Raw genomic sequence first — 24093 nt, 5'->3', positions numbered from 1 at the left:
AGTCTAAAGTCTTTCAATTTAAACGTATATGGAAAGTGAAGCTGATGTTAATTTGGGGGTTTAAGATAACATTCTTAAAGTTTTCAAACAATAGAAAATGTTTTTATTGACTTCTAGATTTGCAGTTATTTGGAATAAATGAAGGAGGAATGCTTCTGTACAAGTCAGTTAACCATTTATATTGAAAGAATATAGTCTTATATATATATATAAAATATATATTTACTTTACAGTACACACTTTGAAAAATTAATCTGTCAAGGACACGTGAAGTAAAATGCCAAATGCTAATGAAGGACATAGGCATAGCAACCTTGTAACGTCACAGTGTAATCTTTACTTCCTGAGACACACTCTGTATTTTGAGCTTCTTATTTATTGTATATTTCAAGTTTAAATATTGGAGTCTGATTCTTGTAAAGTAATGCTTCTTAGGTCTGATACATATACATTCAGAGACTTTTTTTTAATTCCCTTTGTTTTCTGTCATAACTAGAACTATATTTGGCTGCATTGTAATTCCCCAGATCCTACTTAGTTAGATAGTATCATATTATTGACAGCAGTGATGCACACAGAAACCAGTTCTGAAAGAGTTAACATAAATAATATCTCAAGGTTCAGGTTCCCTCAAAATCCTGAGTCCTGACTATTATTTTTATGACTGGTACTAATTCTCATTTATTTTGGATTCTTTTTTTTTTATCATCATCATCATTATTTGCATTTTATTTGGTTGAGCTAGTAATATCTGTCAAGCATAAGATTTTCTTTAGAATGAAACATGTCAGTACCTGTACTGTACCTGTACTGTGGTCCCTTGAGGAGTGCTCAGGATTATGTTGTTTACTTGCAGGTGCTCTTGCACCAGGACAATTAAATAGCTCTTCTTCAGAATTGGTAAAATACAATAATGATTGAGGAGTCTGCTGGCAGTTATGGTAATGAATCACCTAATACGGCCATTTCCTTATACATTAGAATGGGTTGTGGGAAATGTGAGCACTAGTCCCAGTTTCAAACTGATTTTCCTCTAGGTGCTTTTAAGGCAAGTGTAGAAGTATAATTGGTGTGTTTTTCCTGTAGAGGATAAAGTGCTTCTTTGAGCTGGTCCTTTGCTGGTGACAAGGTTACTAGAATGGAAAGAAACATCACATTGTTGTGCAACCATCACCAGTAAAAATCTGTCCCATTAAACACTAATTTGCCGTTCCTTCATTCTCTCAATAGTGTCCTTTGATGCATAGAAATTTTTAATTTTGATGAAGTCCAATTTATTTTCTTTTCTTTTGTAGCCTGTGTTTTTGGTGTCATATCCAGGAAATCATTGCCAAATTCAACATCATAAAGAATTTTCTCTTTATTTTTTCCTGAGAGTTTTATAGTTTAGCTCTTAAGTTTAGGTGTTTAATCCAGTTTGAGTTAATTTTTATATATTCTGTAAGCCAGCAGTCCAACTTCATTCTTATACATATGGATATCCAGTTTTCCTAGCATCGCTTGCTGAAGAGACTGTCCTTTCCTCATTGAGTGGTCTTGACACCTTTGTCAAAAATCATTTGACTATATATGCAAAGGTTTGTTTCTGGATTCATTATTCTATTCCATTGGTCTGTACGTCTGTCCTTATGGCAGTATCACACTTTTGTTTACTGTAGCTTTATAGTTACATTTTGAAATGAGGAAGTGTGAATCCTCCAGTTTTGTTCTTCCTTTCAAATTTCTTTTTGGTGTTTGGAGTCCCTTGAGATTCCATATGAATTTTGGTGGGTTTTTCCAGTTCTTCAAAAAATGTCGTTGGGAGTTTGATAGGGATTGCTTTTGAAACCACTAGGTGGCGTTTCGGAGGGGTTCCAAGGAGCTACAGTCCTTTATGTCTCATTGTGGAAAGAATTCAGCAAGAGACAAAGTGATAGATAAGAAGTGATTTATTAGAATAGGATGCTTGTGAGGCTTAAAAGCAGGTGGGCTAGGGGGTGATGCGCCCTGAGAACTTAGTTGGCTACAGTTTTATAATCAAAGGAGAAGTGGGGAGGAGGAAAAGACCACCTTCTTCCTCATTCTTGAGTAGATATCACGCTTCCATCATTAACTTCTCCTCTAGGTTGGACAGGGGAGTTTTCTTGTCCCTACGTGGTCAAGCCAGGACTGTCATGGCACTGTGGAAATATTATTTCAGGTCTCCATACAATGAGGGTCTTTCACTTTGAAATGTCACCTTTCCATAAATTATTGTTTTTTATGTGTGCAGAGAGCATGTCCTAGGGGTCATTAACTTACTGAGCTCACTGGTCAGGATGTGGGTCTCATGCCACCATTGTTTATTGTTTGGGGGCATGTCTTATGTTTCTGTTGCATGGTTTTGTTGCTAAGCAGGCATGCTTGGCTTTGTGGTTAAGCAAACCTGCTTTCTTGAGCGATCATTAACTTACAGGGGTCTCCCATACTTTTCCTTTACTTACAATCCCATAGTGGGATTAACTGTTCAATCACCTGCTTTGTCCCTTTATTCTGTTCCTATCATTTTGAAGTTGTTTTGGGTAGTGCTGACATATTAACTATTCAGTCTTCCATTCTTGAACACAAGATGTCTTCCCATTTATGCATATCTTCTTTAGTTTCTTTCAGGAATGTTTGTAGGGGTAAAATATTTTTAATTTTAATCCTCTGTTTCATTATCAGTGTCAAGAATGAAGCAATATCTATTTAAGATAATGGGGATCAGCATATATTTTACTTCATTATTTTATTTGTGACTTAAAGGTGTATATAAGGTTGTCAGGTACCTAGGTTCATATCTTCTTATCTAGAAGTCTCAAAGCTATTTTTTAAGATAATTCCATAATTCAGACTTTTAAACCAGTGCTCTTTCCTAATTGCTATTTTATATAAACCACTGGCTTTTAAATTCTCTAAAATTTAAGAGTTATTTTATGGTGCTTTTCCCCTTTGAGTTTAGTAATATAAAGAACATAGGAATACATTATTATTCTGACATCTGGAAATGGGAAGAAAGTACTGACCCCTTTCCCCAGTGTTGGTTCCACCACTCAGCAATCCTTTATTAAGTTTGTTTTTCCAGATAAAGTTACAGTTTATTTCTATTGATTTATTCAAGATTGTGGTAGTTTAAATATTCTATTTTTCCAAATAAAACAGAGCCCTTCTGTTTAAATGGATTTTATTTTGCACTATTTACTATATATTCAATTTAGATGTGCACACTATTATGCTAGCACTTTGAATGTATAAAGGGAATATTGGACGTGTTCAGTGTGCTCAGTGAGCTTTCTCAGTCACAGAGAAATGAGGCTCGCACACAAAATGAGAAAGCCGTATAATAGTTATTGTTGCCAGTTACCACAATAAAATCAGTGAATGCGTTAGTGTTGTAGCAGTAATTATTGTGGTGTTAAGACATCACAGGTGTTTTAGTGAAAAAATTTCATTTTGGGGTCATCCTTGACAAATGGGAAAATTGAAAAACAGGTCATTCTACGTATGGAAAAAACAGAAGCAAATGAAAAACCACCAATAGTGTTTGTTCTGGGAATAGTATACAGAGACCAACTTGATTCTAATGCATAATTTATGTTGGAAACAATGTCGGCAATTTTTATATACACAGTTCAGACTCTTGTTTCTAAAGCACTGATCATTTTATATGCAACCCCAAAGCAGTGTGGAGACTAAGACTTTTGAGTGGGGTTTGCTCAAGAGGAAAGTAATTTTAGGAACTTTATCATCACTATTAGATTGGAGATGAATTCTCATCTTTAAACATACCAGTTAATTATGGGTCTCTAGAAAATGTTGCTGAGATGCTTTCTTGTGAATGTGTGGTCTATTCTCAAGAACGTGGATGTGTATGGGTGGGTGGGAAGGTGGTGTGTAGTAGTAACACCACAGAATTCACTTGGTTTTCATGTCTTACATTTGGATAAATTTATTGATGAGATTCTCATTCCTATAGTATAAAAAGAAAATATTTTGCAGTATATATCATAATTGAAAGCCTTTACAGTGGAGAATTTTATGGCTATGTTCTGAGAAACAGGATGGACTTTCAGGTTTTTTTATAAGCATACTAATTTTGATGTGCTTGGCTTCCTAAAATGTTTTATGGTGGACTTAGAATGTTAATATTTAGATTAAAGAAAATTTTGTACTATTTTACTAAAGCCTTTAATTGTGTGATCACAAAGCAGAATAACTGAACATTACTATATTAGCTCTTTATCAGAGAGTAAAATTATGCTTTATTTGGAAAGTTTTGCCTAGGTATGAGACTATATTCCTATTTCTGAGGCTAAGTAAAAATATAGTAGCTGCCTTAATAGAAAGAAAACAGAGTTCCTACTTCATAATGAATAATGTATGAATGATAAAAGAAAAGTGAGAGGTCCCTGGAAATATTTAGCTTTTCAAAGTGTTTGGAACATATGCCTTAAATGCTTTAGGGATCCAGTAGAAGCCAGGAAAGACAAACAGTTGAAAGTTTCTTGGACTTATCCTTTCACTTCGTAATACATCTTAAATTTGGGTATTTATATAAAAACATACCTTTTAAATGGTACTCCAGTATAAACTGCAGGGATTTTGTAATGCTGTTCAAATATTTTCACATTACTTTGTTTTGAACTTAGAGATTCACTGTTACTTTTTGCTCATTGTTATATGTAAGGTTTTTTGAACATCTTTGCTTAAAACATAAGTTCCTTCATAGTAGGATACAAAATTAATATTAAATACTTAAGCTCCTTTAGACATTGTTGAGACAGATTATAAGTATGTGTGTACTTTAGCTTATGTGCTGCATTGATAGTGGTTAAATGTATGACCCTACAGGCAATCTTTTTAAGCAGATAAAACTGTTGGGATGTTTTCCCAGGATGATGGGATTGCCCTCCAAGCGTATCTCTTCAATGCGGTCCCGAATATAACTGGTGTCATTAGCCTTGCAGAATGTATCATCTGTAATTGAAGTTATGTTGTTAAACTAGAAAATAAAAGGGAAAAATTGTTTAGAAACCCGAAATCATCCTTTTGTATTTTGTGTAATGAGATCTCACAGAATATTTTATCTAAAAAGTGATTTTTAAAATACTGTACATACTGTGTATATATCTTCACGGTAATAAAAACCCTTGCTGAGCAATCTGAGCCTTCCTTTTTAAAGTCTACAGTATTACTTTGGAAGAACAGACTACTGGCTATTTCTAAGAGCAAAACCCATATAACAAATTTCTGAGTATAAATAAGATTATAATAGCTGGATAAAGTATCCTATTCTAGAGTGTCAACTCAAAATGGGTACTGTTTCCTTAAATATACTTTAAAGAAATAAAAAGAAAAAATGGGAATTCTTGTGATGGTAAAAGACCACTTTTAGTTTATTTTTATTCCCTTTTCACTTTTCTATTACCCTAAGTTGATGTTGGACAATAAAGTCAGCTGGGAAGTCTCCAAAACCAAGTGTTTACTGCTATTTGGAGAAGGAAACATAAACCACAGGTCTTAGTGTCCCCTAACTTCAAATCCACATGTCAGATTAACTAGGAGATGCCAAGTGCACACCTGGAGACAAATCCTACTATAAGAGCAGACCTCCCACCTAGTGTTACTGGTCCTTTGGTTGTGCTCTGGATAGAACCAGGGCTTCTGGGCAGGAGAGAACATTTGGCTAAATATTAATACTTTTGATGGGCAAAATTTACGTGTAAATAAGTGAGCTTCCTAATGAATCGTAAGATTGACCCATAATAATTTGAATTAAAGTCAGATAATGTGAAAAGAGCAATCATACCTGAAGATGAATTACACGCAGACTTTCTGGTAAATTAAGAGGCACAGATTCCAGGGCATTGTGGTCCAAGTAGAGGAAGGAGAGGTTATTCAATTTCTGTAAGGAAGAGGTGCTTTTGCTTAAGTGTTATTGAGCTCATTGCATTTCTTCACATGATTCAAGCTATATACACACATATATGTATAAATACATAGATATAGACACATATCAATACTATTAATCATTGGTATGGTAGTTTTAGGTTTGGTGGGATTTTTTTGTTTGCTTTGTTGTTGTTCGGTGCTTTTGGTTTTACAAGTAGTATATTTGGTCCTTTACGAAGGGCAGTAGAGTCCTGATGCATCCCCACATTTCTGTCCACTCATCTCACTTCGGAATACCATCATATTCAGCCTCAGCCCTCATGCCAATTTCTGGGGCCCTTTAAATTTCTCTTGGGAGCAGGTAATAAGGTTAATTCTTATGCAGGATTATATTTGCATCCTGGTACTGCCATAACCTCTCTTGAACCTTCACAACTTTCCATTTCAGCTCCACCAATTTGTAGTAAAATGAATATTCCTAAGAGATGTGTATGCTTGTTAGTAAGATGTCTCCCAAAGCAGTTTATTAAATACGTAGACAAGTATGACTTTTTTACACCCCAAGGACTCTACATTGGATTACTCTTCATGATCAGTAATCCATTATTGTGTATAATTTTATAATATGATCTCAAGATGTAGTTTCCCTTGACAATAATCTTTTACCTTACCTTTGATATGCATCCTGTGACAGAATTTGGTAATATTTTTTTTTTTTTTAGAATTAATTTGCTGTTATTTTAATCCTTTCTTTCTTTGTTTTTTTCTTTTTTTTTTTGCGGTACGCGGGCCTCTCACTGCTGTGGCCTCTCCCGTTGCGGAGCACAGGCTCCGGATGCACAGGCTCAGCGGCCATGACTCATGGGCCCAGCTGCTCTGCGACACGTGGGATCCTCCCGGACCGGGGCATGAACCCGTGTCCCCTGCATCGGCAGGTGGACTCTCAACCACTGCGCCACCAGGGAAGCCCTAATCCTTTCTTAAGCATCCTACAATTCACCATATGGGCACCAAGCTCTTGTCTTCCCCAGTGGGCCTCTTTAACATGGATTAGAGTAACCTGATTTTACCAGTGGCTTTGGCAGCCTAGGGCATTAAGCAAAACTAGAAAATAGCTGAGTTTATCATTTTCATGCCAACTTGTCATGAATCCCTTCTGTAATCCACGTGTAAAATCCGAAATATTCAAACATTCCTTTTGTGAAATGTTGATTAGCTCCTGTGGGTCTTTTTTGTTTGTTTTGTTTTGTTTTATAAATTTATTTATTTATTTTTGGCTGCATTGGGTCTTTGTTGCTGTGCTTGGTCTTCCTCTAGTTGCAGCAAGCAGGGGCTACTCTTCGTTGCAGTGTGCGGGCTTCTCATTGTGGTGGCTTTTCTTCTAGAGCACGGGCTCTAGATGCACGGGCTTCAGCAGTTGTGGCTCACTGGCTCTAGAATGCAGGCTCAGTAGTTGTGGCGCATGGGCTTAGTTGCTCCACAGCATGTGGGATCTTCCCGGACCAGGGTTCAAACCCGTGTCCCCTGCGTTGGCAGATGAATTCTTAACCACTGCGCCACCCGGGAAGTCCCTACTCCTGTAGGTCTTTAACATGTCAGTTTTTCAAAGGTTTACCTGCTCAAATTGCATATCTTCAAATTACAAACATTTTTTTGTTTTTAAAATGAGTCCAGTTTTTAAAAGTCCCCTAAGAGTCCCTTAACTTCTGAGGAACTGCTAGGAGTTGTCCTAAGGAGCTACAAACCTTCCTTTTTGTTTTGTTTGTTTGTTTTTTGGCGGTACGTGGGCCTCTCACTGTTGTGGCCTCTCCCGTTGCGGAGCACAGTCTCCGGACGCGCAGGGTCAGCGGCCATGGCTCACGGGCCCAGCCGCTCCACGGCATGTGGGATCTTCCTGGACCGGGGCACGAACCCGTGTCCCCTGCATCAGCAGGCAGACTCTCAACCACTGCGCCACCAGGGAAGCCCCAAATCTTCCTTTTGAACGAGGTCTTCTGTTGCCAACAGTAGCGTGATTGTCTCATCCTTTTATCTGGGGTTTCTTCCAGGACTGGGAATGAGTACATAGAGCTATGGAAGTCCTGGGCTGAGGTTACTTCCCTGTAGGCTCTGCATTTTGAGACAACCTGGCTATCTAAATCAGAGGAAATCACCTTGCCCTTTTCATGTGCATTTATTTTCTTGTATTACTAAATTAAGAAATATATGTAATTTTTACTACATACAGAATTTTGTATTAGGTGCCATCATGGAATTCAAAAGAATGTCTACCTACAGAAGTCTATGGTCTAATACTTTTAAGTATTAAAAATAAAATTCAGTGTTTACTTTAGAACATGATTTTTTCTGGTGTTTGTAAATTACTAATATTGTAAGGAAAAAATAAACACAGGAACACTCCCATTTTGAGGTTTTGCAGACTGTTGGTGCCACGAGGGTGCAAACTTTGTCTGTATAAATAAATATTGCTGTGTGAACAAGGGAAAAAGATGTGACACCAGGTAGTCCCATGAAACAAGATAAAGGTATTTTAAGTGAGGTACAGGCATAAGCTAGACTGAATAAGCCTAGTAGTATCACTATTTATCATGTAAATAATATCTTCATTTATTACATTAAAATAGTTTTAGAACAAAATTCTAGACCATAGTTTCTTTTTCTTTTCTCATGTTATTATTGGCTGTATAACCGATATTTTTATATTGTGCTCAGTCATACTATAAAATACTTACTTTGAAAGTATTTGCTTTGATTCCTCTACTCTTGATTTTGTTGTATTTTGCATTAAATAAAGTAAGCTTGGGAGGGAGAACTGGAAGTTTCAGTAGTTGATTTTCAGCTAGTGTAAGTTCTTCTAACAGTGAAAGTTTTGAAAAAGTACCGTCTTCTATATCTTCAATCAAATTTCCCGTAAAATCAAGTCGCCTTAAGTTAGCTTGAAGGAAAAATATACAAAAAATAAGAAATTTTTTAAAAATATATGAAGTTAAATTCTTAATTGTATGGACTGAGGAAAAGCAGTTGTTTATCAGGTCATTCAAACATCTTTTATTTTTAGTGCCTAGCAGAGTGTCTACAATTAGTAGCTCAGTAAGTTTTGTTGAACACTGAGCATCTATTCTGTGCTTGACACTGATGGTCTTTCTCACTGAAGTTCTAAAACCTCAGGTTTGGAAGGGAACTTAAAGTTAATAGAGTCCTTCCATCCTTTTTTGTTTGAATTCTCAGTATGCTCAAGTAGTTTGAAAGAAACTTTTTGTTGCAAATTATGGAAAGTAAGCATTACATCTGATTGAATAAAATCATGTAAATATTTTTGGATTTTTTGCCAGCCTGTTATATTGTGACTGAGGATATCTTAATCTCTCCATGCCTTATTGCTTGACAACAATAAAGGCAAAAATGTTCCCTAATTTGTTACCGTGGTGCATACTGAGAGATAGAGAAATTCAGTGTGTGTATTTATGTGTGCATCACTTTTGTCCACCTGGGATGATTAGAAAATATGGTCCCTTCTCACTATTCAAGGTGGTCATGTCTGTAAAGTCAGTGTAAATGCTGAATTAGTGAATATGGAACCATTGCTCCTAGGGAATATACAGGGTTAGAGCCTCTCATCACACATTTTCATCAACCAATCAGTGGAAAATTTTATGTGTGTTTCTTTTTAAAGGCATCTTACTTAGTATATATTGTTGATACATTAACATTGAACTCACAGCCAATCAACGCTGTAACTCACACTTAAATAAAGATTACCTAACGTGTTTTCTCTGTAAGGCACATCACAGCCTTCTTGCAGTTAGGAACACTAGACAGCATTTTAGTACTATACTTAGGGAGCATTTTAAACAGCAAAGAGCACAAAAATGTGAAAAATGTGGCACTAAGTAGACTGTAAAGAGGATACTTGTTTACAGTATAAAAGCTGAAACAAAAGGCCAAGCATCTCATTCAGCCTATCCTGGATGGCTCAAATTTTTTGCCACTGTGCACATGTCTACGAATGACCATGAAAGTGCCAGAAGTATTGATGTTTTGGGTTACAAATAAATTTTATCAAGTAGGTGAGTTTGAAAACATGGAATCCACAAAAGAGGAACAACTGTATTCAGTCAGTTGGGAGCTACTGGTGACAGCATGAATTTAGTTATGGCTAATCTTGTAAATGTGTAGCGCAGCCAGTGTGCATTTCTTGATGTGACTTTCTTCAGAAGCCCTTGACAGCATTGGAATCTAGAAAATTTATGAGGGATTAGTGATCCAGACTTGGACTTCATACTGCAGAAGTAGGGGATTTTGGTGTGCTCATGGCAACACTCTCCTGGCAGTTGTTGTAAGCTTTGATTGGACACCAGAAGTCCAGGATTTTTAATGACCTGGGAAGGAGTTAAATGGCACTGCTCTCAGCATTAATTCTGTATTAGAGTCATCTGAAGAGTTTGGTTGTGGTTAATGACAACACCTGGGCCTCTAAATTTAGAGACCTATATTAGAATCTCTGGGGACTAGAACCTAGTATCAAAAATACTTTAATATGCAGCCAGATTTAAGAACCATGAGTTAAAGTAAGAAAAAGCAGTTTCTATGTTTTTATAGTGAAAGTAGAAAATAAAACATTGTCTTTGGAGAAATATCCTGATTATATTTGTATTGCTGACTGGCTGAGGCAAATGGATCTTGAAATATTGGGGTTGAGAAGATATAGTTGCCCATATGTTAGATGGGCAGTCAACATAGACTCCGTAGTCACCAGTAAAGAAAGATGACAGGGAACATCTGAATGGAAAGGAGATTCACCAGTAAACCAGTGGATTTTTGTGAAGTGTGGTGGATACTTAAAATACCTCAACAGTCACTACCGTACACGTGATAGGCCACAGGTACCTAGAAACTTGTGTTTATATGAGTTAAATACTAACATGAGTTAACACTAATATCTTATTTAAAATTAACTTACGTATGTCTGCAAAATCTTTGGCAGTCAACTTTTTAATTTTGTTGAATCGTGCATAAAGATAGGCTGATTCCTTTGGCAAGGGTGGTACAGCATCAATGTCAACTTCTTCACAGTATACAGAGCCACTTAAACAAACACATAGCAGGCATGTGGGCATTTCTAAATTGGGAAACAAAAATCATAAAAATCAGTAGTTTAAAAATATTTGACCTCTAGTGTTAAAATTCTTGCTATCATGAATGTTATTACCAATTTGAAAAGATCCTTTACAGAATTATGGATGATAACAGGAAAGACGTTATGGCCATGATAGCTAGTAATCTATATTGTATCTGATAACTCACCAGAATTTTATTTTAAATTCTGTAATCCACAATCTCTTTTATTCTCCTATCTGTTTTAGCAGTGATCATTTAATTGCTGAATTGATTGACAGTTACATTTCTTCATTGGAGTATCAAAAATCATAAAGCAGGACTTAAGGTAAATATAAGCTTGATTTATCACTTGGAGTGGTGCAAACACATTTCTAATGAGTTTAGAAACCACTTAGTTAAATAAGCAAACTATTAACTTAAAAATTGGAGTCATTGTGGGTACTGTTAGAATCCCTATTGTACCCTACGTCATTCATTGCATTTACTTGTCATGCATCTTTCATCTCCTTCAACCTGCAACAGTTCCTTAGTCTTTGTTTTTCATACCTTTTACTGTTTTGGAAATTTTTGAATTTTTTAAAACTTTTATTTTCAGGGCACTTATTTTGCAGAATATCTTTCAATTAGGGTTTATATGAAGTTCCTCATTTTTTGGCAGGAATACCATGGAAATAATGTTACATCCTTAGTGTTATGTATCTGTCTCATTCCTTATGATGCTGTCTTTGGTCACTTGGTTCAGTTAGTACCTGCCATGGTTCTCACTCTGTAAAATTACTGTTTTTCACTTTGTAAATTGTACCTTCTAGAGGAGTACTTTGAGATTCTAAACATCAGGTTTGTCATCAAACTTTCACCCTCTAGTTTTATCATCTGTTGAAGATTCTTACTTGAATCATTTATCACTAGGATAATTGCCAATTATTTTCTAACTCCATCATTTCTTCTTTATTTGTTAGTTGGCATTCTGATATAAGGTGGAACATTCCCTTCTTATTTGTTTATTTCTGTCAGTATGAACTTATGAATTCCTCATCCCATGGGTAACGTATCCCGTAATATGTTACTGTCTTATTTATTTTGATAATCACATTGTCACAGATTAGTCAGTGAGAACTCTTAAGCTCTGTTTATCCTCCCACAGCCTTTTTATGGTTCCATGATATACAGTAAGTTGCACATATTTAATTTGTATAATTTATAAGTTTGGACATGTGTATATGCCCATGAAACCATCACCACAATCAAGATAATTAACACATCCATCACTCTAAAAGTTTCCTCATGCCCTTTGGTAATTTCTCCCTCCCAGCAACCACTAATCTCCTTTCTGTCATTATATGTTAGTTTGCATTTTTGAAACTTTTATATCAAAAGAATCATGCAGTATACACTCTTTTGTCTGGCTTCTTTCACTCTGCATAATTATTTCTCAAAATAATTTTGTATGTATCAGTAATTCATTCCTATTTATTACTGAGTTCATTCCAATTTATTCCATTGTCTCAATAAACACCATTTATACTGTCATCTCTTACGGACATTTGGGTTGTTTCCAGTTTTTGGCTATTTCAAAGAAAGCTGCCATGAACATTTATGTATGGACTTAATGTTTTCATTTTTCTTGGATAAATACCTAAGAGTAGAATGGCTGGGTCTTATTATACGTATGTATTTTACCTTTTGAAGAATGTCCTAAAGTGTTTTCCAAAGTGGTTGTGCCATTTTACATTCTCATTAGCAGTGTGTGAAAGTTCCAGTTGCTCTACATTCTTGTCAACATTTGGTATGTATGGTTGGACTTTTTTATGTTAGCCTTTCAAGTAAGGTTTGTTGTGGTATCGCGTGTTTTAATTTACATTTTCCTAATGACTAATGTGCTAAGCATCTTTTTATATACTTATTTGCCATCCACATATTTTTTTGTGGTGAAGTGTCTATTCGTATCTTTTGCCTGTTTTTTGAAATAGTTTTTTGTATTATTATTTTTGAATTATAAAAGTATATTCTGTAGATATAAATCATTTGTCAGATTTATGTTTTGCAAATATTTTCCTCCAGTCTGTGGCTTGTCTTTTTATTTCCTTATCAATGTCTTTTGAAGAGCAAACATTTGGGGCCTTCCCCAGCAGTCCAGTGGTTAAGACTCCATGCTTCCACTGCAGGGGGTGCATGTTCCATCCCTGGTTGGGGAACTAAGATTCCACATGCCACATGGTGGGGCCAGAAAAAAAAAAAAAGAAGAGCAAACATTTTTTATATTAATGAATAACAATTGATCCCTTTATATTGTCTGGATTTCAATGAGCAGGTCTTGTACATCTTTTACACATTTATACCTATGTATTTTTTATATTTTGATTAATTTTAAAAATTAAATGTCCCCACTGTTTTTTGAGAACTTACTTATTTTCTGGCATGCTAAGATGTCCCAGACCAATCTTGCCCTTTCCTTGCCCCAGGCCTGAAATCAGCTATTATTTCAAGGAGTACTGGTCCCTTTTAGTGGAGGATGGTATTTAGAAACCAACATTTGGGTGTGGATGTGCTCATTGCTACTGGGATCTCATTGCTTCTGGGCTTTTTCAGCAAAGGGACCTGGGAAATATATGTATTTTTATTTGGCGCTCTCTTCATATATAATACACATACATACACACAAGTATAGGTATATGGACATGGACATAATACACAAGTACACACATGCAGACATACATATATACATGTATATAATATGTGTCATATGCTCATACGAAAACATAAGCACATGGTATGCATATTTTAACATACACACTCATACAGGGAGGCAAACATGTATATATCTATTTCTGTATCTCTGTATACAAACCAGGAGTTGATCCTGATATCTTTCATTCCACTCCATCTCAACAGTGTTCATTTTAGCCTTCCCCCTTACCATATTTGTAACACCCTTCTCTGACAATGAGAAACCTGGCTCTTGTGATCCACTGTGCATTTACTTTACTCAGTCCCAGAACACACATTAAGTAGTTTCATTATTGATAACCTATAATACTATGGAAAACAAACCTACCCACTAGAATTTTAGTATTTGCCTATTTTATTTTGTCTTTAGCCTGAAAGTATACAGTCAAAATACTGTGTTTAAGGATTACTTCGATTAGATTTTTCCCCCTGTAGTGTGTTATGTTATTGATTTGAAATGCAATTAAGTTTCTATTTTTCTGTTTGTTTGCCAATTTGGGTTCTTTTTATCTTATCCTAGTTGGTTTTATTTATAAATGTATTTGTTTGTTTGCTTATTTGAATATAACATTATTCTAAAATCAAATCTGCACAACAAGTGTATACTCCAAGAAGTTCTAGCACCTTCCCCTAGTACCCCTAGTTACCATCTCCCCCTCCTTTTTACCCCTAGTCCCATCTGTAACCCATAGGTAACTAGTCTCAGTTTTTTAGTTACCCTTCTTGAATTTCTTTTCACAAAGTGGGCTGATGTATGTATATTCTCTTACATCCCCTTCATTTTTTTTTTTTTTTTTTTTTTTTTGCGGTACGCGGGCCTCTCACTGTTGTGGCCTCTCCCGTTGCGGAGCACAGGCTCCGGACGCGCAGGCCCAGTGGCCATGGATCACAGGCCCAGCCGCTCTGCGGCATGTGGGATCTTCCCGGACCAGGGCACGAACCCGTGTCCCCTGCATCGGCAGGCGGACTCTCAACCACTGCGCCACCAGGGAAGCCCCCCTTCATTCTTAGGTGAAAGACAGCATACTGTAGATACTCTATTGCATTTTTTTTTCACATAATCTCTTCTGAAAATCACTCCATATTAGTTATAGAGATCATCCTCATTCACTTTTACAACTGCATAGTATTCCCCTGGGTGGATGTACCATACTTTATTCAACCACTCTTGAATGTATGGATAATTAGATTGTTTCCAGTATTTTGCAGATGCAAGCAATGCTTCAGAGATTTTGCATATGTGTTTTCTTACTTTTGGAGGTATATCTTTAGGGTGAATTCCTAGAAGTCAATTGCTGTGTCAGAAAGTAAATGCGTATTAGGTTTCGTTAGATATTACCAAATTCCTGTCCATTCTACCAGTTTGTATTACCACCAGCAACGTATGTCAGTGTCTGATACCCTACAGTTTTGCCAATGGAATATATTAATATATTTGTCAGATAGGTTAAAAAATTTTATCTCGGCATAATTTAAACTTACATGTGAGATTGAACACCTTTTATGTGTTTAAGCGTCATTTTTATATCATTTTGTGAATTGTCTGTTCATATCTTTTGTCCATTTTTCCAGTGGAGTTTTGATCAGTTTCTTTTTCCTGGATTTTTACTTGTTCTTTAGAAATTAGAGATATTAACTCTTTATCAGTGATATATATTACGAATATTTTTCTCAGTTTTCAGTTGCCTTTGGCTTTGTTTATGATGGTTTTTGCCATGCAGATGTTTCATTTATGGAGTCAAATTTATTGATCTTTTCTATTATCGTCTCTGGAGTTTGAGATACCCCACACCCAGGTTATCTTCTACTATTTGTATGGTTTCACTTTTTGCATTTAGACCCTAATTTATTTGGAGTTTTTCTGTGTAAGATAGGGATCTAATTGTATCCCTTGTCAGTTGACTACTTAGTTGTCCCAGCCCCAGTTTTTTAAAATATCATCTTTGCTTCAGTGATTAAAGATGTTACCTTTATTATTTACTAAATTTCTACATGTATTTCTTTTTGTCTGTGGACTTTCGTTCATACACCAGTATTACACTTATTTTAAGTATGCAGGCTTTAAAGCATGTTCTGATAGGTGATTTCATGCAGGTTTGATTTTCCTTCTGAACTTGAAGATCAGCCTTACCAGCTCTTTAAAGAAGTTCATTGTTGTAAATTTAGGGAGCACTGACATCTTTGTGATATTAAATCATCCTACTGAAGAGCAAAGAATGTCTCTCCATTTCTTCAAGTCTACTTTCACTATGATACTTCTCAAATTTCTTAAGATATATTTTCTGGTTTTGTCCTTTTTTTTTTTTTTGTGGTATGCGGGCCTCTCACTGTTGTGGCCTCTCCCGTTGCGGAGCACAGGCTCCAGACACGCAGGCTCAGCGGCCATGGCTCACGGGCCCAGCCGCTCCGCGGCATGTGAGATCTTCCTGGACCAGGGCACAAACCCGTGTCCCCTGCATTGGCAGGTGGACTCTCAACCACTGCGCCACCAGGGAAGCCCTGGTTTTGTCCATTTTAATTTTATTGTAGCAATATAGAAATTAGTGTGTGATTTTTTTTTCATATTGTCATGTGAAGTAATGTTCTGTGATAGAGCAAGAATAAACCAAATAGAAACTAATAAGTAGGACTTTGTAATTTTATAAGTTTTCTATTGTTTTAATTGAAATGTACATTATAATTATTTATGTATATAACTATGTCTCTCTTCTGTGAGTTTCTTAAAGGCAAGAATTATATTTTATTTACTTTATCCTCAGGCTACATAGTATTTGAAAATAATTGGTGTTTAACAAGTATTTCTTGAACTGATTTTATATAGACAGAAGCACACACTTTGTAGAGGCTAAACGTAGACTAAACTTTGTTCTTGAATGTTCCTATTCCACATTTCTCACTCATAATGTGGAATGGCAAATGATGAAAACTCACAATATACCTGTTTGACTTTATCATTAGAGATAAAATTCCACTGTTTGGATCCACTATATCCTGATGCAATTTTTGATTACTATAAGGAATAAAGTTCCATTATAAGCTATTTTTTAAAGCTCCTTTAAAAAATTTGATGCTAGAGTATTCATACTTACCATCATTTTCTTTCTTGGGGGATAATGGTTTTGTACTCTCATCTTTTTGTAATTGAAAACCTTTCTCATCGGGTATTATTATCGTAGTTTCTTTTTCCTATTGAAAAAATAAACATTTATTATCAGGTGTGACAAGGACCAATTTGGACGGTAAAACTGAGGGATTACAGACAACATTCTCCCGTAAGTGTTCTGGTTGAACAGCCTCTCCCCTTTCCATTTGTCTATTAAATGTCGTTGAATTCTACTCCACTTCACAAATATCTTGGTCTCTGCATTTATATTAAGATAGAGAAAATCCTAAAGCAATGTAAAGAGAAGAAGCAGAGAACTTTTTATTTACTACTTTTTAGGGACCAGTAGATTTTTGAAAGTATTCTTTAAACTGATTGATAGATTCAAATCAGCCATGTGAGCCAACAACTTGTTGTTATAGTGGGCCTTTTTTTTCCCTAAGCTATAACTATATATATATATACCTATATTATATATATGTGATAATAATAATAATAGCATATTAACCAACTCCATTGGAAGAAATTGTACAGTTAACATTTGCTCATCTGTACTAAAAAAAGAAAGAAGCAATTATAACTGTTCACTCTTAAAATCTTTGTCATCTTATTTATAGTGGAGAACTTTTGAAGCAATCAACATTGTTATATATTTGGCTGCTTTGCTCATTTTCCATTTGTGTGTGTGTGTGTGTGTGTGTGTGTGTGTGTGTGTGTGTGAGAGAGAGAGAGAGAGGGAGAGAGAGACACACATACAGACACACGGTAGGCAGGCAACAGATACTTATGTGCTGTATTATCTTTTTCCTTTCCCAGTGTTCATTTCTGTGTGCCAGTAAAACCACAAGTAATTACTTAGCCCCCGTACAAGTAGAATATGAAGATGTGGTGTGAAAGTCATCTCTGTAGACAATGACAGTTACCGTTACTTGGTAAAGTGATGGAGTCTGAATTGTTAAAACCGATTAAAAATTAAGCTATATTAAGTAGTTTTCATTTTTTGACATATGTGAATTATTGTGAAATGCTGTAGATACAAAATAAGCAGTACTCTTTATTTCCTTGAACCACTTCTTCCTAAAACAATAAACCTTAAGCTGGTGATTCATTTTTATTTCTCCTAATACACACTTCTCCTATTTTATTTTAATATGCATATAGAGGACATTATGTAATATTACTTAACATATAAATCTCAAATGGTCAGAGATCCTCTCAAAGTTTAATTTTCCTTAAATTTTATGTTTTAAATTTTAGTTTTCCTTAAATCTTATGTTTTGGTTGCTATAGATACTGTTTGGTTATTATGGATTCTATGTATTAATTTGGGAAGCATGCATACTTTAAAAATATCATCTGAGGACAGTTATTTTGAATTATTTTGAAGCATTTAATGTGCTTTTCCTTTCCTCTTACCTTATCAGACACATTCAGAAAAAACAAAAACATACATTTAAATGGGCGACCATTTTAGAAATTAAATTTAGAGTAGAAATAAAATACCTTAATACTTTTTCCATCCAGGGATTTATCCTCATAATCTCGGCTAAATAAGCTTTCTTCAAAATTATCTGTTCCATAATCATAGATAATGCGTGAATCCTCCTGAGATGGTGGTGCTGGCTTTATCAGAGGCACAAACAGGAACAGGAGAAGTGTAGATTTCAGAGTCTTCATTTTAGCAAAAATGAAAGTGACTGGAAGTTAATAAACTAGTGGCCTGCTGACTGTGGGACAATACTCTCTTTTACCCTGGAAATAAAAACGCAGACCATTGAAGCAATATTTAAAAGCTTAGAGGACTTTTTGGCAGGGTATACGCAGTAGGGACCAGAGAACAAGTATTTAACCCTTAGTGATCTTTAATTAGATGCTAAAAGTTTTTATGTATCAGCCACATTCTGAAAAATAGTTTCAGAAAATGGTTTTAGTTCCTTTTCTATCAAAAATCCAAGCAATGTTGATAATTTCAGTTTTTTAATAATTAGGTGCCTTGAACAAAGGTACTTGTTTGTAATTGAAGTCTTCTTAGGATACCTGTAATATAAACAGTTAAAATGAAGTCCCATGATCTGTCTCATGTGAGTTAAAAAATATCATATTTCAACTTTCCTCCTTTATACGAACTCTTGATTTGTATTGGTATGAGCAGAAACAAGTTCCAGGAACAGTTTTATAATTAAATTTTAAATTTAACATTATGAAAAGTAGTCATTAACACTTTTTTAGGTGGTACAGAATATGGGAAAAGCCATAATTTAAATTTTCTTAGTTTTATAATTTTTATAGATATCATTTCTTTTAGTTAATAGCATTTCTTCTAAAATTTAAACCATGAAAAATGCAAAAATAGTATTGCAGACTAGAAAAAATATAGAACTTTAATCAAAGATTTAGAGGGAATGAAATGGGAAAGATTTTTAGGCTCACCGCTGGATTTTATCTGGTGGTGCACATTTTACACTTTTTCATAAGTAACTTCAGACAGAATCACTCATAGTTCCTGGTGCTGCATTGTAGATACCAGTTTGTCAAAAATCAATGGTTGAAAATTAAGAATAACATGGTTTTGTGACTTTTGCAGCACCTTGTTCTTGCCTGCATGGACATTAAAGTTATGCAATGATATACTTAAGTGCTTGTTAAAAAATAATTGTTCAAAGTAACTGAAACGTAAAAAAATTAAAGATGGCCTTTACATTTACTAAGATTGTTAGGTGTCACATTTTAACAAACGATATTTAAAATAATATGTGAAAAAAGAGCCTACCGTTGTAGCTGTTTTGAAGTTTTTTGTGGTTTTCCTCAGTAGATGGTCATGGCTTGCATTAGCCCCAAGTGAGAGGGTGAATGAGAAAAGCTGTGGATTGATTTCAAACTGCTGAATAGAATTTCAGGGCCCAACAGCTTTCAAAGCAGTTTCCATGTGGTAGAGATCTTTGCCAACATTCTTTCTCTAGGGTGAAATGTAGTGTGTTGTACTAGAGAACTGTGCTTAAAATATTTGTAACTGCTGTACTCAGATTGTTTCTACTGTTCACCATAATTTTGTTATTTTTACCTTGTGTAATAAATACTCATGTTTTTGTGAATATTAGTTTATGAAGATGACATAGTTTAAAAATCATTCTTTTCATTTTAGTGCTTTCCCAGTAGATAAAACATCTGCTTTTTGAATGAAATAAAACACCAAACTAAAGCATAATCTATGCTCTTAATTTTATGAAGAGTAAAAATGTTGTTCTAGTACTTTAATTAGTATATAGCCAAAAAGTTTCCGGTGTAGAAATTAGTTTTAGCACAAATTATTTTTTAGTTTAGTCATTTGAGGTCCCTCTCCCCCTTTATATTGTTGCATATAACAAAAACTCAAGTGTCAGAATTAGCTTTTTAAAAATAAATTTTATTTATAATTTGGGGTTTGATAGTAAAATATATTTTTGTTTGCTAAATGAAGGAAGCTGTTTTAATTATTTTAATATTAAATTTGATTTTTTTTAAGTTGAAGTGGGATTTAGATAACTATGTGAACATCTTTAAAGATTTGTTTTAATTTTATCACTCTTTGGTACTTTTAGCGGTCAAGGTAACATTTCTTTCTCCTCTATGCTAAAAATTCAATAAATATGGATATGAATAAATACTTTATTAAAAAGTAGAAAATGAAAGAATACTAATTTGTTCCCTTTTCTATTCAAAATTGGCTTTAGAGTTTTTCGAATTAAAGCTTGGATAAACTAAGACTTGAATACTCATGTTTTTATTTGAATGTGAATTATTTTAAATTTAGTTGTGATATTCTCTGGTTTTGGTTGATATAAATTGTCAATTTTATGGCTTTAAAGTCTTTGAAAATATCTAATAATGAAACAGCAGATATTGATTTGTTTTCTGTTTTGTGGCAGGTTTAATGGGATGTTGAGAAATGAACTGGATAGATGTTAAATAAATTTAGAGAATCTTAGAGATTCATAGTTTACTAATGGTATACACAGTTTGACACTTCGTAGTAATGAAAATTATTTTGTGGATATAACATTTTTTTTCTTGAAAAATTATGACCAGTAAATATAGTTTTATTGGCATTCATTCATTTAGTAGAAGTTTATTGAGTGCCACTTCTCTGCCAGTACTACAGAAAAATAAACTCAGACAAGCAAAGTTCATTTTCTCCCCTCAAAAAGGAAGGGTTAAAAAAAAAAAAAAGGAAGGGTTTGTAAGTTAGCAAGAAGGGCAACAAACAAGCGACAGAATGCACAGTGAGAGACCTGCTACACAGAAATGTGCACAGAGTTCTGCAGTGGCCTGGGAAAGCGTGAAGCCACAGAGACTGCACCATACTGACTTCTCTAGAGAAAATGAGGGGTGGGGGTGGGGGGCAGGCCGAGGGAGAAGTGCTCTAGGAATGGGAGCAGCACACAGGTGGGGAGGGTAGATCCTTAAGGAAATGGATAATTAGTTGTATATGGCTGGAGCTTGGAGGGAGAGAGAAGAGGTGAGGGGGTGGCTCATGTTAAGAGATCAGACAGGGGACTAGAGGTCAGATTAAGGAGAGTCTTTTATACCTTGCTGAGGTGTTTGAGTTTTATTTGCAGCCAGTGAGAGACCACTGAGAGATTTTTAAGCCAGTGAGTGACATTATTCTATTTTCATTTTAGAAGTATCCCTCTAATGTTGCATTTCTGAAGAATATCACTGCTTATCTATTACAAGTTTAAGGGTCTAAAATAACACACGTTTATTATCTCACAGTTTCTTTGTAGCAGTCATGCACCCATAATCATATATATGCCATCTCTTTGCAATATTGTGTTGGTTAGATGCAAGTCAGAGGTCACATCCACACTTGAAGGGGAGATGACTATACAAGGCAAGATTCTAGAAGTATTCAGAATTACACTGGAAAATATGTATGTTCCCACCCACAGTTAGCCAAAGTTTGAGAGCACAGTCTCCCAAACCATCCTCATTTCTTATACCAACTGAAAGTTTGGGGGGTTCCCCAAACTACCCTCACATTTGATAATTTTCTAGGACTCATGGAACTCACTGAAAACCGTTCTATTCATGGTTATGTTTTATCACAGGGAAAGGATACACATAAACATCAGCCAGAGGAAGAGACGCATTGGACAGAGTCTATGAGGGTTCCAAGTGCAGAGCTTCCATTGTTCTTAGGATGCGTTACCCGCCCAGCATTGGTGTATGACAAGGAATATGGGTATTGCCAACCAGGAAAGCACTACTGAGCCTCACAGTTCAGTTTTTACTGGGGCTTCATTACATATGCATGATCAATTGAGTATCCCACATGGTTGAACTCTGCCCCCAGGTTGACTGATACTATATGACACATCCTAAATCACATGGTTGTCTTTCTGGCATGGCCAACCTAAGACTATTTGGTATGGCCCGTCCCACCCTAAGATTGGATGTGTTAACCAGCATTCTAAACAAAGATAGAGATTACCTCCTAGAAGCTGACAGCAAAGCCCAAACCCCTCTTTGGTGTCAAATTCTTTACTACATAGTTTCCAGTATAAAATATGTTTCAAAGTTAGATTGTTTTCTACTCCAGAAAGAACTATTGTGTCCTGGTAGAAAGCTGTTTAGCTTTCACTGAACAGTAATAAAAGGTGAAAGCTAAGGCTCAAGAGCAGGCATTTATCCAAAATTGAGAGGGTTATCTCTGTGGAGTTCTTTTTGGTGACCCTGCCACATTATCCTTGGTATCTTTATAGGGTTTTATATCTTTGAAGGTGTCCCAGAATTTTGCCTTGTGTAGTCATCTCCCCTTCAGTGTGGGAATGACCTCTGACTTGTTTCTAATGAACATTCTAGGATTTTATGGGAAGTCTATGATTTGAATCTCTGTCTCAAGTCTCTGCTTATGCCTGAAGCCTAGTTGTTTGGTCAAATGAGATAAAGATGTAGTTGTTTGGGCAAATGAGATAAAGATGCGAACCCAAGTACTTCCCGGACTAAAGGCTTAAGTTTAAAGGGAGGGGAATTATGACTCAATATAAAGAAGGGTTAATGTTAAAAATTTATCGTATTTGTGATTTTAATTTTTCTGAGTAGTACATAAGTCTAGGTATAATAAATTTGCAACCTAAACATGTAAGGACAGACATATCCATAAATGCCGTGCTATTTACTTGCTAGGCATACCAGGTTATACTTATTTAGGAAATTGGAATGCGTAAGAAACTTTGGATTTTTAGCGGTTATGATTTAATTTTGTTTCCAGCTGCTGTTATTCTTTATTTCTAAGATTTAGAAAAGATGTATTTGGAATCAGGAAATTGGGGTTTTAGTTCTAGCTTTCCATGGGTCATATGAATCCTTTGCTATAGTAAAAGTATACAGAAGAGACAGGTTCATTTCTTCTGTTTTTTCCCCATGGAATTCGTTTAGTATGTTACGTGATATGCATACATCTGCATTTTGGGTTAGTGGTTCCAACTTGAGGAATAAAGTAAAAATGTATAGTTTTCAGGTAATATTTAAACACATGCTATACATTCTCAACCAGTATTATTATAAGCAAATTTATTAAATATCCTTTATTTTTATTTGCTTTCTAATATGTTTGCTAATTAAGCTTGGGTTCATGGTATGATTTGGATTTATTTGTTAGTGGTCACAAACACACACAGTTCAGCCTCAGAGCTAATATAGCTAATACCTTGAAGTGTAATGAGAAAATTGATGAATTTTCATCTTTTTCTTTCCTGATATAAATATATCATCTGGTTTTGTTTGCAGCTCTGGTAGGAGGTAGAACTTTATTCTTCCATCCTCCTAGGGAAAGCATTGGTGGTTATTTGTTTTGTTTTCTTTTTAATGAGAAATACTTGGGGTAGGCATGTGTTCCTCTGGACATTTTTGAGTAACAAAAGATGGTTGTTAACCTGCCTCCTTACTTGGCCCTGCAGCTGGAGGACATTTTATGACGTGTTTATATATACATGCCTTTAAAGGGAGAGCAGAGGTGACCTCTTCTTCCTAATAGACAGGAAGAGTTTGACTACTCTAGCCAGAGGAGCCAGGCAGCCAAGTGCCTTTTGAGGGAGGGAGGGAACTCTGCTTCCCACCCTTGTAGGCCATCTAGAGGTGCTTTGGAAGCTGAACCATCAAATAATGACTTGGAATATGTTTGTGGTGGGTATATGATTTAAGCTCCCTCCTCTCTCTCCCTAATGAAATCTTTAGTAAATTCTGTCTTGTTTACTAGTCTTTTGTACAAGTGGAAC

General features: G+C 35.4%; 2 protein-coding genes across 2 annotated transcripts in view; one reads left to right on the top strand and one right to left on the bottom strand.

Annotated features, from left to right (window-relative positions):
• The window catches only part of CENPP (centromere protein P), a 226367-nt gene that overhangs the window by 59394 nt on the left and 142880 nt on the right, over nucleotides 1-24093 (top strand). The window lies entirely within an intron of this gene.
• On the bottom strand, nucleotides 681-19750 carry OGN (osteoglycin). The gene is made up of 7 exons (XM_030847237.2): nucleotides 19608-19750; nucleotides 18341-18589; nucleotides 16824-16920; nucleotides 10850-11008; nucleotides 8622-8824; nucleotides 5807-5902; nucleotides 681-4999 (listed from the first exon to the last, which is right to left on the bottom strand). Exons 2-7 carry the CDS (start codon nucleotides 18512-18514, stop codon nucleotides 4829-4831), a joined length of 900 nt encoding a protein of 299 aa, XP_030703097.1. The 5' UTR covers nucleotides 18515-18589; nucleotides 19608-19750; the 3' UTR covers nucleotides 681-4828.

This window comes from Globicephala melas, chromosome 6 (genome assembly GCF_963455315.2).
Source record: "Globicephala melas chromosome 6, mGloMel1.2, whole genome shotgun sequence".
Taxonomy (NCBI): Eukaryota; Metazoa; Chordata; class Mammalia; order Artiodactyla; family Delphinidae; genus Globicephala; species Globicephala melas.
Note: the sequence above shows the minus strand (reverse complement) of the source record. Positions and strands in the feature narration are given on the sequence as shown.

Coding starts and splice junctions, on each gene's coding strand:
- OGN (XM_030847237.2), bottom strand. CDS start 18,514: ATGAAGACTCTGAAATCTACACTTCTCCTGTTCCTGTTTGTGCCTCTG. Junction 8,825..10,849: donor CAAAGATTTTGCAGACATAC/GTAAGTTAATTT, acceptor TTTTCCTTCAAG/CTAACTTAAGGCGACTTGAT. Junction 5,000..5,806: donor TGCGTGTAATTCATCTTCAG/GTATGATTGCTC, acceptor TTTATTTTCTAG/TTTAACAACATAACTTCAAT.